This window comes from Pezoporus flaviventris, unplaced genomic scaffold (genome assembly GCF_033815535.1).
Source record: "Pezoporus flaviventris isolate CSIRO_AGI_PZ_B2104156 unplaced genomic scaffold, CSIRO_AGI_Pfla_v1 ptg000037l, whole genome shotgun sequence".
Lineage (NCBI taxonomy): Eukaryota > Metazoa > Chordata > Aves > Psittaciformes > Psittacidae > Pezoporus > Pezoporus flaviventris.
The window spans coordinates 11523507-11539026 of NW_026892585.1; the positions used below are offsets into that span (position 1 = coordinate 11523507).

The 15520-nt window shown below is 36.0% G+C and overlaps 1 protein-coding gene across 17 annotated transcripts in view; it reads right to left on the reverse strand.

Annotated features, from left to right (window-relative positions):
- The window catches only part of LRRFIP2 (LRR binding FLII interacting protein 2), a 50444-nt gene that overhangs the window by 15181 nt on the left and 19743 nt on the right, over positions 1-15520 (reverse strand). For 5 of the 17 annotated variants that reach the window (XM_061464708.1, XM_061464706.1, XM_061464698.1 and 2 more), the window contains exons 6-17: positions 14657-14722; positions 10909-10974; positions 9383-9457; positions 8658-8705; positions 8531-8575; positions 7182-7229; positions 7030-7083; positions 5293-5400; positions 3738-3764; positions 3357-3401; positions 2574-2687; positions 2138-2209 (exon numbers count right to left, since the gene is read on the reverse strand). In XM_061464708.1, coding sequence (XP_061320692.1) covers positions 2138-2209; positions 2574-2687; positions 3357-3401; positions 3738-3764; positions 5293-5400; positions 7030-7083; positions 7182-7229; positions 8531-8575; positions 8658-8705; positions 9383-9457; positions 10909-10974; positions 14657-14722 — 768 coding nt within the window. The remainder of the gene's footprint in view (positions 1-2137; positions 2210-2573; positions 2688-3356; positions 3402-3737; positions 3765-5292; positions 5401-7029; positions 7084-7181; positions 7230-8530; positions 8576-8657; positions 8706-9382; positions 9458-10908; positions 10975-14656; positions 14723-15520) is intronic. The other 12 variants (XM_061464707.1, XM_061464704.1, XM_061464709.1 and 9 more) reach the window with 6 other exon arrangements.

Sequence of the window (15520 nt, forward strand, 5' to 3'; positions counted from 1 at the left end):
GAACTGTTCCTTGTTTCCAGTAAAGTATTCCACATGTCCCCTATGGTTCAAGAATTCCATGTACTTTCAGTTATCTTCTAGTTTGGTGGGAAGATCTGGAAGAATTTATGATGCACTGGAAAGAGGCTGTGGGATGCCTAAAGATGAAGCAGTGGGAACATGCTGGAATGAAAATGGATAATAAGGCTCTGCACACAACTGAAAGCTATGAAGAAATGCCACCCACAGTTCTTCAGTAATGGCAAAGGGCTATGCAAATTAGCCTGCTTGGCTAGAACAAGACAATTAAACACCGCAGACATCAAGAGAACGTTCTGTTAACTGCATAAGCGAAATTTTGAGAAAAGAAAAAGGATCCCTTTCTAGTTGATGCAAGAAACACAGAAGCAATCAACAAAACTGCATCAAACTGAGACATGAAAAGATTTGAAGGCCTAGTTAAATCAGAACTATCCACATTAAAGTTATTCTATTGACATTAGATTTTTAGTCTAGTTAAGACCACAGCTCTTGGTCAACCACAGAGATAGGAAAGTAGTGTGATTACAAATAGCTGTTACTCAGCCACTGAAAAAAACTCCACTTAAAAGTAATGTAAAAACAGATGCCCTACTAACTCTTCGAAATGTACACAAGACAAATCTGCTAAAGCAGAGGTTGAAAAAAAAAAGGCATTATCTTCCTAATTAGGGAGAAAGAGTCCCAAAAGAATGTCTATGGAAGGCAAATTAACTTGGAATCATATTATGCAGTATTTACAATAGCATAAAAAAATGCAATTCAATTTTGCAAGCCAAGGGCAGATCAAGATCTCACTACTGCACACCTGTGATCTTCAGTAAGTGTAATGGATTATAATCAATAACAGAGCATTACTAATGATTCAGAGCAATCGTCATAAGATGCTGTCAAACATGCAAAAGTTTAAGAGATCTATTCTGAAAATGTGAAGCAATCTCATGTTTTATTCAAACTTAGTACAATCAGAGCTATGTCTAATAATCTTGTAATCTACTGCTCTTTCAAGTCCTTTTAATATTCATTTGACAGTGTGATTAGAACAAGATGTATTTCATCTGAGCCTATGGCTATCAGATTCAAGTTATTTATTCTTGAAAGAGGAAATAATTTTTGCTACAATGAACAGCTCAAATTACACATGTTCTCTTTACTATGCAATCTAGTATGTTGTTTAATCAATTAAATTCAAGGAAGCTGTTACACTCATCACTGTCACAATGCTCTAATACAAGCAGCATTCATTAAGTTCAGTCTCTATGTGGATACAAAACATATGGGAAGTTCCCTACTTTTACATGGAGCCATTGACAATTTGTTAAGAGAACAAATCTTGAAATAAATTGAAAGCTACATTATTTGCTGTATTCAGTTTCCCTTCAACACAGAAGAGGGGAAAATAATCATACTTTAACTGCAAACTGTTATTTGCGTGAAAACTTACAAAAGAAAAGCATACATACTAATTTAAACAAGTCAAAATACAGACAAATCTCATTCACCTAATGCTGAAAACACCAACCTTCACAGATAATGGGAATATAAACCAAAAGTATAAAAAAAAATACACCTTTCTTAATGGAAAAGGATTAAGCCAAATCACCTTCTCCTGCAAGCAGTATGCCTGTCCAAATTCATTTCAGCACATCTTTTACAATTATTACTTCAGCTTTGCTTTTTAAGATGTAGTATTTGCTGAAGCTTGGAAGATTAATGCTTAAGTTCTTTGTCATAACTATAGCCCATTTCTTTCCTTCCCATTCAATACATGGCAATTATTTCGAATACCCATTTATTTGCTAATAAAACTCTAAAAGATATAAACTGAACTGCTCATTATGTCCCCAGAAAACACATGGTAAAAATACAGAAGTTTAACAGTATTTTAACAAACCAAGTAACGAACATATACTCTCTCATATACATTTAAATCATGCCTTAATTGCCTTGCATGACATATTTAAGCTGATGCTCTCTATGCACTAAAAGTTAGTTACATGCTTTGAAGAAGAAATTCAAAAACTTGTTAGTAAAGCCTTATGTAGTTAGTGGAACCAGTGATACCTCCATTACCCAAAAATACCCATACAGAATGCATGCTTGGGAAGAGCCCTGATACCTTTAGTTCTTTAAGTCCCTGCATGTATCTCCCTTCTACATCGTGTATCTGGTCCTTAAGATCATAGATATCCTGCAGGACATAGGAATGAACCATTGCATGAGAAGTATGGGGAAATAATTTATAGTTGAAAAAAAAGCATTAAAAGGTGTACGTGCATTTCTGTCAATTGGCAAAGCCTGCAATAATTCACAGAAATTATAATGAATTCAAAACAATGTGATGGAAAGATTTGGTTTATATCCTGAATCCAAGCCATCTCAAACAAGACAGAACTGTGAACACAACAAATTACCAAGATAAATTTTCTGTGATTGAAAATTACATCCTTGTAACTTTTTCTTACTATTAAGAAACCAGAAGTTCTGCAACAAATTCCTCCTAACCATAAATACAATTTTAAACTATCTCCAAATTCTCTGAAAATGTAGTTTACCCGTAATTCACTGAGAGATGCATCAGGATCCACCCAACTGCTCGTGTCTCCACTTCCTCTCCTAGATGAGTTGCCACTCAGAGGAGTTGCACTTACTGAATTGCGAGATGATGGCTTAAAAAAGGAAAAAAAAAATAAATCTGTCAGGAATCATCCCATCATTTTGGCATTTGTGACCTTAATAATTCCTTCACAGTCATAGAATACTTTTCTCTCTTCTTTTTACCATTTCCTAGAATTAGCTTACAGACAATATTTTTCCACTGGTTATTTCCCAGCACTTATTGGTGAACTGTTGGTTTCTCTTTGATCAGTTATCGTAACATTACAGTTTTAAGTCATCTGTACAGAAGGATTTCATAAGGAGGATGCTAGTGCTAGAAAACCGTAGGAGTTGAAAATATTTCTAAAAACTCTGGTATCTGCCACCCTGGATTCAGATGGCAGTCTCCAGCGGAAACTAGCACATGAATTTTTATAGCCCTAGCCTCTTAAAATTCAACCTTTCATGCTAAGTGTTTCTCACACAGAAAATGAATTCTGTAAGAAACTCATCCTTGCTAAAAGGATAAAGTACAAAAAAAATCAACTAAAGAATAAAATTATTTCTTTGGGAAACAAAAGATACAAAGCATTAATTTTGAAGGCAAAAACTATGTCTAAAACCACCTCTTTGCAAGCTCTTAAAACCAAACAGCATTTATACTTTTGGAACTATTACAATACTTGTAAATTTGTAGATCAACACTGACTTTCAATAATTTTTTAATTAAAACCTCTTACCCTTGAAAAGATTTCTGAATGGGCCTTTTCATTCTTTTCTTCCAGCTGAAAGAGAAAAGGGAAAGTGATCACTAAACATATTTCGTAATTAGGGACTACTGATTCACCCTCTTCTTTTCAAAGATGCTGAGTGAGCACAGATCAAGATAGGAAAAAAAAAAATCAGTCTGAAAAATAAATTAATGCTTGTAAAGAAAAAGCTAGAATTTTTTTTTAAAACTTAAGACATTCATTACCAATACTGAAATACTGAACAACAAAACATGTTTCACTATTTTAATTTTCAATCAGGTAGTGACCACAACACTTGGTGGCATAACAGACACAAAGCTTCATGCAAGTGCACTTCAGTGTGAACATCCGAGTTATTAGAAAACATACTTGTCCCTTCAATCTCTTTGGTGAAACCTGCAATTACATCAGAACAAAACTAATTCAGGTAAAAGCCCATAAATGAAGTGTACTCATGAATAGCAACCTACAAAATAAGGTAAATTCATATTCTATGCACTGAAACCTAAGCAGAATAACTACCACATCCCCTCCTTCTTTAGGAAACACCAATAGTGGAAAATCATATTGTAGATTTCCATATTTTCTACATTTCCATAAATCAAGCTGTGGAATTACCTCAACATGTAGCCATATTTTTAAGAAACAATACATACTGAGCATGGTATCTCAAATATTTTGTTTCTTTAAGAACACTTGTTTTTTTCCCAGCCCAGAGAAGGAGATTTGGAAGTCTGCTACAGTTACAGTAGAAACAAGTGTTACTTCAGGAGATCTTTCCTTTTCTTTCTATTGTGGTTTCTGTAGAAGTAACATTGAATTTCCATGGCAAATTCACCATCTCCAATGATGTACTGAGGCCATAAATTGCAAATATTTGTCACCACTGTAATGATAAAATGATGTGAAGAACACAACTGATCTGAAGTATCAGCTTAGAATAATTTATGGATATAAATTTTGAATCTAATAATACATAATGGTGATGATGATAATAGAAGCAACTGAGAGGGTAGCCTCAGCCTCCACATTTTCTTTCAACAAAGCATTAATTTCAGGAAAACAGGTTTGTTATAAGTGCAGATTCACAGAAACAATGATTGTAGGGGTACTCTAGCAGTCTCTTAGGCTCTTACCCAATGAAGCAATTGCAGGATCGCTGCTGGATCATCATGTGGCATCAGCATCCCCGTTTGCCCATCTAAATAAGCCCTGTTCTCAACCCCTCCTCCTACTGCATATCCTAACACTTACTTCAAAGACATATGCCTAAGAACAGAAATTTCCCTGTTTTTTTCCACTATTAAAACACAGCAAGTAACAAGAGATTCTAGAACATATAGCAGCAACCGGGAAGGCAGCTAGGTCTGGTGTAAAGCCTAAAGTCTGTATTAAAGGGATTTACAAGAAAACCATCATTATATGTAACATGCTCTATTGACTTGAGATTTGGAACAAGAGCATAGCCAGCAATGAGTGCTCCATTAATGACCCTGACAAAATCTCATCTTGGATGAATGAACACTAAAATGAAGAGGGAACAGTTGTAAGTACTTATTTTTGTCACTAAACCAAGTAGTAGTACTCCAAAAATATACAAACCCTAGACATTGTTAATTTCCGTAGGAAACCCCCAATATTTTACATTGAAGAGCTGATTAAACTTAGCACACACAAACCCCATGAAGTGTTAACGTGTTTCACATGCTTCCAGCAACAGGCAAAATCCCTTTTCAAATAAAGCAGCATGCTTTTTAAAAATTCAGATTCCAGACACTTCTATATGACAAAACCTGCCCCATCCCCTCAACAAACCTATCTGCCATTAAATAACTCTGAATGCTTTTGCAGTATTTACTCTTTCAGAGTATTAAAATAAAATCCATAGTATTCATCACAGTATAACAACAAGCGTTACACTCACACTATTCAAACCTTGGACATCATCTGCATCGGAAACAATGCTTCCCCTGCGGTTGGAACGACTGAAATAGTCAGCAGCAGTTTCACTTTGATCAGAAAAATCAGAGGACTTCAAAAGATAAGAAGGGTGAAAGAACTGAAGATGGTATCACAAAATGAACAAATATTTAAAAAAGAAAACCAAAACAAACAAAACCCAAACAGGAAATCCAAACTTAAGTCTCCATTAGTGCAATTTAGTCTTGCTTTTCTAACAGTTTAACAGTTGTAAAAATCTTACTTTCCTAGATTTCCTTTAAATGTGTCTACATGAATAAAACATGTACTACACTGATGTGACTTCTTTAGTCAGCATATGCATTGTTTTTATACACTCCCTTCACATGCTTATTACTCTTATATAGTATCTAAGACTAAAAGCAACTAACATCTATTGCCAGTTCATGTCTTCATTTGGAGCAATATAAATAAAAAATACAGAGACACCAAAGTGTTTAGTGGCAAATACAAGCTACGAAAATTAACTGTAAAAAAAAAGTTTAAGTTGTAAAAACAGATTAGATAATCAGAAGCTGAGAAATAAAAGTTAGTATTTTTCTCTACAAATGTCTTTCCTTCAAATTAACACAATCCCACTACTACTAATTATGGGTATGATCTGGGCTTCCTCTCATTCACAATTTTCAGAGGCCTTACAATAGAAGACATGCTTATGCCCCAAAGCTATATGTCAGACAAGCACCTAAAAAAGGAAAAAACGCTAATACTACACTAGAAAAAGGCAAAAATATATCAAACTTACATATACGTACTGAGATCTGATATATCTATATAAGGTTAAAGTACAAAGAAATGAATCTTAGTACTTTTCTCCTTAGTTTCTCTTAATGCTATTTTCACTGTTCAAGAGACCTCAGAGATAGACATTAATACCTCTTATGTTTTAGAACTTCATAAAACAACAGCAAAGTTCCCTTTCCTACACCCTCAGAAATTCATTCTGACATCTGTTATAGCTAAAAGCACCCAGTTTCTGACAAATCTGTTCTGATTTGTTTAGTCTCTACACCATTGTTAGGAATATGTGAAAAGTGAAAAAAGGACCCAACATTTCAATTAAACCCATACCAGAACACTTTTTTGTGTAACATGACAAATGGGCAGCTGTACCAATGAAACTAGGACAGCTGTTCTGCAGCAGAAACAGAGCAGAACTATTTAAAAATCACTTTGCAGCAAGAAAAGCCATCTTTAGAATGACATTTTTAACACAAAAATAAAGGAACAAATTTCTCTTGGTTTTGAATACTAGTCCCCATAAAAATGAGCCAGTTATTTCTTACTGGATCATATAACAAAGTCTGCAGTAGCCCTCTTCCCCAAAGAGGTGTTGTAGTAACAGATTCATGTGCCTGCTACAGCTATGACATAAGGTGGCAACCCCAAGAATGTCCTGTACTCCGGTTTCCAACTGCTTCCAATTATATACATTCGAGATATTTAAGAGATGTTTAGGAAAAAAAAAAAAATCCTTGTTGCTTCTACACTTTATTGTCCTGCTGCTAAAATTTTACATCTTGCTAAAAATGGCATGTCTAACAAATTACTTTTTTTTTTTTGATGCAGAATTGAACAATCACATCTATGATTTGGTTAGTAAAACAAACCCTTGTATAAATACTCATAATCATTGCTCATTAGTAAAGCATTCAGGAAACCATGCAAGAGGAATGCTCACCACAGGACTACTTTGAACAGAGCTTGCTCTTGAGGAATAACTGTATTCAGATGGCTGAAGAGAAACGATGAATACATTTTTCATTCTCATAGATTTTTGTCTCCAGAAAACAAACATAATGAAAGAAACAACCAAAAGCCTACTACACTTACAGTGCGAGAACTATATGAGCTATATAATCCATCACCACTCAATGATGCCTGAGAAAAAGGAAATAAGATGCTCTTTACATTCAGTCTCAGAAATCATTACACCACACTCATACGCTGTAATACACTCCTTTATGAAAGGACAAATTTTTTTTACATTTCCAACAGTATTTCCTCCTACTGTCAGGGATGTCTATTTCCAGATACAAATCTAAGAATTTCCTTGAAAAAAGAAAAATATAAACCCCAAAACTTTATTTTCAGAATAAAATTACATCAATCGCTTAAATTTCAATTTGTTTTTCACTGTTCTGAAGTCTTCATAAGTTTTAATCCATCCTGGAAACTGAAGTTATATTGTACACTTATCAGTTTTGCTTTGAGCTCAGCCATGCAGCTTTTCCTGAATGACAATGTTTCAGGGTAAAAGGCTGAAATCTATTTATGCATTGAATAATAAAAGCAGCTCTGTGAAATATAATAATAATAAAATACAGTCCCAGGCTGCTTTCCTCCTACCAGTGAAGAGAGGTCTAGTAGAAACTGTATGCAGAATTACATGCATATCAGAATTGTACGTAACAGCAGTCATTATGGTCTTGTTCTTTCAGGGTATCTTCTAATGTTTTCTCAAGAACATGCACAAAGTCGAAAGAGTAAATTATCTACTTGCAATTCAAGCACAGCACAAGACCCCAGTAGCTGTATTAAAAAAAAAAACAAACCTACATGAGTACCTGATGATTTTCTACAGAGGTTTAGCATGTCACTAGATGGCAGTGTAAGTTGAATTTGAACTGCTGGGGCAGCAAGAGCCATGAGGTTTCAGGCATGCATGTCACTTTTTAAAGACAACTTTCTGTAAGGCAACCTTAGCCATTTTTATAGCACTTTCATCTACTTTTTGTTTTGCAAAGATGCAAATTATGTTTTCATCCTATTACATTTAAATAAGGCATTTTATTTGAAAGTATAAAGTGTATTTTACCACAAATTTCTGTAATCTCCTGACAATATTTTTTCCTGTGCAAATGCTTTACTTCTTTAAATAGCTTTTTAGTACATGCAGCTGTTAATTAGTATGCTTGGATTAACTTGTTCTAATCCAGTATTCTTCAACATCATTGTTGTATTCATAAATTTTATGCCTGTCTGTAAGGTCAGTAAACCAGCAACTACTAAAATGCTTTGAAGAGGCACTTTAGCAATGTTAAAGACACTAAACCAAATGACTCCACAAAATGACACACAAGCTGCAGCTTTAACAAGGAAAAAAAGCACATGTAATACTGTCAAGCCTCATGGCTATATAATACAAATTTAAGGCAACCATGCAAATGGTGCTTACGAACCAAACTGATACTTCTTATCAAACCAGTGTTTACAGAAGGAGACACCTATGAAGAGAAGTGTATTTTATAATTCTGTTGGCCATTCAAACATCTAAAGATAAGAAAGATTGTTTTGCATCGTACTAACCCTGTAACTCCTAGTTGTTGCCACTGGATCACTGCATAGAGAAGATGACTGTAGTGTGAAAGAAAAAGTCAGAAACCTTTTCTGTGTACATTAACATATATTGCTCTATATTCCACGAAAGTTCTAAAGAAAATACTAAATTTTACATCTATTAGAGACATGCTTGGACAAACACTCCAAGAAAAAACATTATCTTTGAGATCATATTTTCAAACATTAAAGAAATCTGGTATTTTTATCAGATTTATAGAAGAGAATGACAGAAAATTAAGCAGTTTTCAAAAGACACATCAATTTCCTCTAGTTGCTTATTTAAACCTGACCACAACAGGAGGCGCAGGAACTGGAAGATAGCACCCATCTCAGAACAGACCATGGGCTTATGTATATTACTACAAAACAAACTAGTACATTGATGCTAAACTTTTAACACTTTCTGTTGCTGTTTTAAAAATAGGACTTAGAAAAAGCAAGTGTCACAGCTATGTTTTTTCTTTATATCATGCAATCAGGAAACAGAATTAATTTGGAATCTGAAACTTGCATGTTATCCATTCATTTTGTAAAAGGCAACCCTAGAAACAAGAAAAATAATTGTAACTACTAGCTGTAATCATTTGCAATGTTATAGAAGGAGAGAAAAGTTTGCTTCATATAGTATAAGCAAACCTAAGTATATGTATTTTATATGCATTAAGAAATTAATGTAGGAAGAGGAGACAGACCCGAGTATGGTAGGAAGAAACTGGTTTACTATATCTAAGGCTGCTATAATTTCTTTGATCGTAGTAAATTCCACTCTGTGAGGGGAGGAAAAGAAAGAGAAAACAAAGATTGCATTTGTAGATCTTGTAAATAAAATTTCTAACTTAACATTGCTCAATGTTCCCAAGCTCAGAACTGGTACAGAACGCTGTAAAAATGTTCCCTGTGGTTGACCCCAGAACCATATAACTTTCTGAAGCAAATAAAGTGTAAAAATTTCCCCAAACCACTTGTGTACTCTGCATATCAGTATTACCTGTGGTTTAATACCACGCCCAACCAAAAATAGTAAACATCTTTGCGTTTTTTCTCCCCAGTATGAAAGCCCCAAAGCATTTACCTAACCCTGACAAGTGCAGCATGAAATACTTCAAAGACATTTGCCAAAACCTGCTAATAATTTGATCTTTTTCTTTTCCCATTAGGCAGCATAGTAAATCAGAGCATTTTTGGAGAGAGAAGGTCAAATCCCTAAGTTAATGTAGTTTAACAAAAGAAGGATGTTTGTATTATCAGCATTAATCTGTACCCTAGCACTGCTCCTTACACCAAGCATGCATGAAAGCCTAGCATTTATACTTTGGCTGATTTCTGTTGGGTTTTGACATTTTCTACACAACCTGCATATAAGCATATGCGTATGTGAGGAAAAAAAATAAAAATGTATGTATACACATATAAAGCAGGAGGAAAAAAAATAAGAGTTGAAGATATGGCAAAAAGTAGCACTTTCAGAATGCAGTGCTTTGTATCGCAGTAGGCCACAGGAGGCAGAAAGATTCATATTACTCATTTAAAGAACTAAGGGAACAGGAAAATAGCACCTCAAAAGTGCACTGAGAAATGTAATACAAATAACAGGTAAACAAAAATCATTTCAGCCTTGTCTCAACACAGACACCTACTGCTGCTCCGATTCCCTCAACCTGACACAACTGCTAATCCATCAGTGCCAAAACCCTCTGAAAAATTGCATTCAAAATATGTATTAATTACGTTATACACTGAACTTTCTAGAATAGTTTTTGGAAGATCACAATCATCCATGTGCCTCTCTCAGGAGTCTACTGGGTTAACGTCAAGGTTTATCGTAAATTCAATCCATTTTGCGCCTACATTTAAAATATATCTGCTTGATAGGGGACAAAGTGTAAATAACAGAACACGTGTCTCTATGCTGACAGAACAAAATTTAATCCAGAGAAGCGCACTTTTAGGTAGTTCCAAAAGCCTTCCCCAGGCCTCCAGGAAAACATGACTTCTATCCAGCTAATTCCATTCATGGTATTCTACTGCCATGAAGAGTTTCGAACGCTCAACTTCAGGGCAGAATTTGGTCAATACTAGAGGTTTGTTTTTCCTGAACTCATTTATGCATATGCCAGCTAGCTAATAAATTTATCCATAACTGTATCAGCATATAACTCCACACAATGTATTTATAATAAACATTATAGAAAACCAATAAGTATAGTAGAAAACTAACCAATAAATCTCTATGCGAGTGACCAACTTTCTTCTTTGAACTGTGAGATTCACTGTAAGCATAACTCTAAGAATAAAGTTTAGAAAATTAATACCACTACATAACATGATCAATTTTAAAATACAAACAAGTTAAACATGAGGATTTAAGATTTTTGTTGCCTACAATGGAAAAAAAAAAACAAACAGAAAATTCTAACTACAGGATTAGAATAATAAGCCATATTTCTATCGCTGTGTAAAAAGGAACTGGTAAGTTGGCTATAGCCAACCTTATCTCTCATTAACAGAGACTTGGCTTAAGGCAGTGGTCACATTTCACAGAAAATGTAAAACCAATAAACAAACCCCAAAAGCTTAACATGACAGATTATTTTAAGCACTATATTGTGTCTGCTTATCTGTAGCGAAATCAGGTAACACTGCTGTTTAAATTCAGCTTTTTAAGTTGCTTACCATGTCCCTTTCAGTGGTGCTTGTCTTTGCTTAAGGCAATACACAGAGATCTTATTGGGCATGCCAATAAGAATGTGATGCACTCTACTATCACTTCATAACTATACAGATTGTTTTTTAAAGTAAACGTATACAAACCACCTGCTTTTTCTCAAGACTGAAATAATTTTCCGTTAAAGTTTCTATATGGAAATGAAGAATACAAATACATGCATACGCTTTCAGTGTATTCTCCAGTCTAATCTGTACAAGTCACTTCACTACAAAGTTTAGAAGTAACAGGTAAACACTAGAGTGCTTACTGTGAGACAGCTGTCTGTAACATATCACTTCATTAGATTTTCTCCCAGAAGTAGTTTATACATGCATTCTATGGAAAGTGTTAGAAACATACTGTATTCTCGGTCTGAAAGTGTGATAGTATAAATGTATATACTTCTTCAAACCAGTAATTCCAAGAAGCTAGTTAGTGTCATTACACCTTCAAAACAAAGCACAAAAGCAGTCTTCACTCAAAGACATGCAAAGTGTCAACATACAGGGGCCAAGTATCTTGCAGATCTATCCTTAGCACTGTCACACCGAAGTGAAAGAAAACGATACCAAAATTCAAGGTTTGAAAGGAACCAACCAAAAACCCCCAAACCCACAGATTTTTTGTTTTCCCAAATAAGTATAAAAAAGACCTCAGAGGAAATTATAAGAATACATATTCTACTAATGACAAAAACTTGTACATTAATGATTGTCATTTATTCAATCTAAAGGGCATTCCGAGGCTGGAATACTTTAATAAACGCACAAAACAAAACAAATTGAAGGTAGCTTTAGAAAATTACACGATGTCCTAACAGCATGTTAGAGCATTACCCAGTGTAATTTGCAACATGAGAACCACTGAGTGGATTACAAGAAAGGTAATCTCTTCTTGTCTGTTGATACATCTGAAAATTCCTCTAGAGATCAAATTAACACCAAAAATTCCCTGATTTTAGATTTCTTAATTTGTTTTTACATTAATATAGACCAGGTTTAGTTCTTATGATTTCACATTGGGTTTATATTATCTTAATAGTTCAAATATATCCAATATTCATACTATATTAATTTAATATTATGAATGCAATTTATAGACTATTACACCTTTTTGTGTTACTTAAAGTAGTACCACATGGAACCCATAGGTCAGTGTAGCAGCTTTAACCAACTTAACAATTTCTTCTTTTCTTTAAAGAGTTTTACTCTTCACTTTTTACCTACCAATAAGCAACCTTCATACTGGAGAATGGAAATAGAATACGTATCAGATGATTATCATCATCACAATGCTTGACTTGTAGCTGTAATACCTTTACTTCACTAGTAACGGCTTAACAGTTTACTAACAGATATTTAGGTTGCCTAAACTAGGAATACCACAAAATACACAGAAATACCCATTTCTGAAAAAGTAAAATTTGTTTGTATTCCAGCCTTAACTGCAGTACTACAATTGCAACATAACTGAGAAAAAAGGTCTCCTGCCATAACTTTCAGCAACGTCTTTGTATCTAGCAAGGCTGATGCAAAATCTGTGCCATTTCACTTTTTACTTCTCTTTTGGGGCCATTAGAAGAGACTTGAGAAACTAATTCCCTTCAAACTTTAAGTTACCTTCAAGACAGAACACTTATCACTTAAAATTTTTTCTAAGCCCTCGAACTTGCAATCACTGTTGGACTACATGAAAAATGACTTCAGGTGAAGTTCCCGATGACCAGAAAAAGGAAAATAACACCCATTTTTAAGAGGGGGAAAATGGAAGATCCAGGGAACTACAGACCAGTCAGTCTCACCTCTGTGCCTGGCAGGATCATGGAGCAGATTTTCCTGGAATCCAGGCTAAGGTACATGAAAAAAAAAACAAGGTGACTGATGACAGCCAGCATGGCTTCACTAAGGGGAAATCCTGCCTGACCAACTTGGTGGCCTTCTACGATGGGGCTACAGAACTGATGGACAGGGGTAAAACTGACGTCATCTACCTGGACTTGTGCAAAGCGTTCGACACTGTCCCATACGACATCCTTGTCTCTGAACTGAAGAGACATCAATTTGACGGATGGACCACGCGGTGGATAAAGAACTGCCTGGATGGCCGCACACAAAGAGTTGTGGTCAATGGCTCAATGTCCAGCTGGAAACTAACGAGTAGTGTCCCTCAGGGATCGGTGTTGGGACCGATCCTGTTCAACAACTTTGTTGGTGACATGACCTCTCAGCAAGTTTGCCGATGACACCGAGCCGTGCAGTTCAGTTGATACACTGGAGGGAAGGAATGCCATCCAGAGGGACCTTGACATGCTTGTGAGGTGGGCTGATGCCAACCTCATGAAGTTTAACCATGCCAAGTGCAAGGTCCTACAGCTGGGTCGGAGCAATCCCAGGCACAGCTACAGGTTGGGCAGAGAAGAGATTCAGAGCAGTCCTGCGGAGAAGGACTTGGGGGTGTCAGTCGATGAGAAAATGAACACGAGCCAGCTTCAGTGTGAGCTCGCAGCCCAGAAACCAACTGTATCCTGGGCTGCATCAAAGGAAGCATGACCAGCAGATCAAAAGAGATGATCCTGCCCCTCCAGGCTGCTCTCGGGAGACCCTATTTGGAGTACTGTATGCAGTTCTGGTGTCCTCAACATAAGAAGGACATGGAGCTGTTGGAGCATGTCCAGAGGAGGGCACCAAGAACAGTAAGGTGGCTGGAACACCTGCCGTATAAAGACAGGCTGAGAAAGTTGTGGTTAATCAGCCTGGAGAAGAAAAGGCTGCATGGAGACTTCATAGCAGCCTTCCAGTATCTGAAAGGGGCCTACAAGGATGCTGGAGAGGGACACTTCATCAGGGATTGTAGCAACAGGACAAGAGGCAATGGGTTCAAACTTAAACGTGGGAGGTTCAGGTTAGATAGAAGGAAGAAGTTCTTCCCTGTGAGGGTGGTGAGGCACTGGAATGGGTTGCCCAAAGAAGCAGTAAATGCTCCATCCCTGGCAGTGTTCAAGGCCAGGCTGGACAGAGCATCAGGTGACAGGGTCTAGGGTGAGGCATCCCTACCCATGGCAGGAGGTTGGAACTGGATGATCTCAAGGTCCTCTGCAACCCAAACCATTCTATGATTCTACACACCACTGCAGCAGTTAATTACCAATTAATTACATCTTCTATTAAGAAGCATGCTTTCACCAAAACACTGCTTTGGTAAGTAGACACAGAAAATGTTATATGAACACATCAAAGCACGCTCATTCCAGGCTACACACCGCAAGATCTCTCCTCCTGGAGGTACTTGCTCTGCTCCTGTGAGAGCCACTGACATCCAAAGGACTCTTAAGAATGAAATTATAAAAATACGTAAATATGTAATTTTAAAAACCCCTAAATCTTCACTGAAAGGCACAAAATAACCAAGGCAGTCAAAGATATTCCAGGTAAATCCCCCAAAAATGAGCTCAGTCAAGGGTGAATTACTTAATCTCCACCTTAGCAAATTTTTTATGTTAACCAAGGCAAGAGCAGCTGAGCACCAGCTAAGAAGTTTGTAAGTGATATCACATAGCATATTTTATATGCTTTTTCCATAAACCATTTACTGTTTGCAAAGCAGTCAACACTACTGGATTTAAATGATTTGGTGAACATATTTGTGTGATAAATGATAGGAATCCTTAACACTTGCAAGATGTGCAATTCAGTTCATCAAAGATAACACCTGATTGCCAAAACTTCTCAGTAAGTGACAATCACCTGGGGTTTTCTGAAGTCACATAAGGGAACAGCTTGTTCCACCTTCTAAAATAAACAAACCCAAGCCTTTTATTTTAGTGGTTTGTCCCCCTCCTGGCCTACATATCCAGATCAAAGACAAGCTGATTTTTAGGCAGCTTCTAAAAACAGGTAATTGTTTACAAATGCTCAGTAAAACCATTCTTTAGCATCATATGTGACCTAGAGAGATTATAAGAGCCGAGCCAATAAATATTTCTGTTAGCAGCTTTCAGAATACCTGGCATCATTCAGTTAAGTCTTTGTCACCAATGAATAATGTATTCTCACATTCTCAAAGAAGTAAAAAATGGCATCCTACCAAACTCTTTTTCAAATTGTGTACTTTTTTCTTCCAGAAA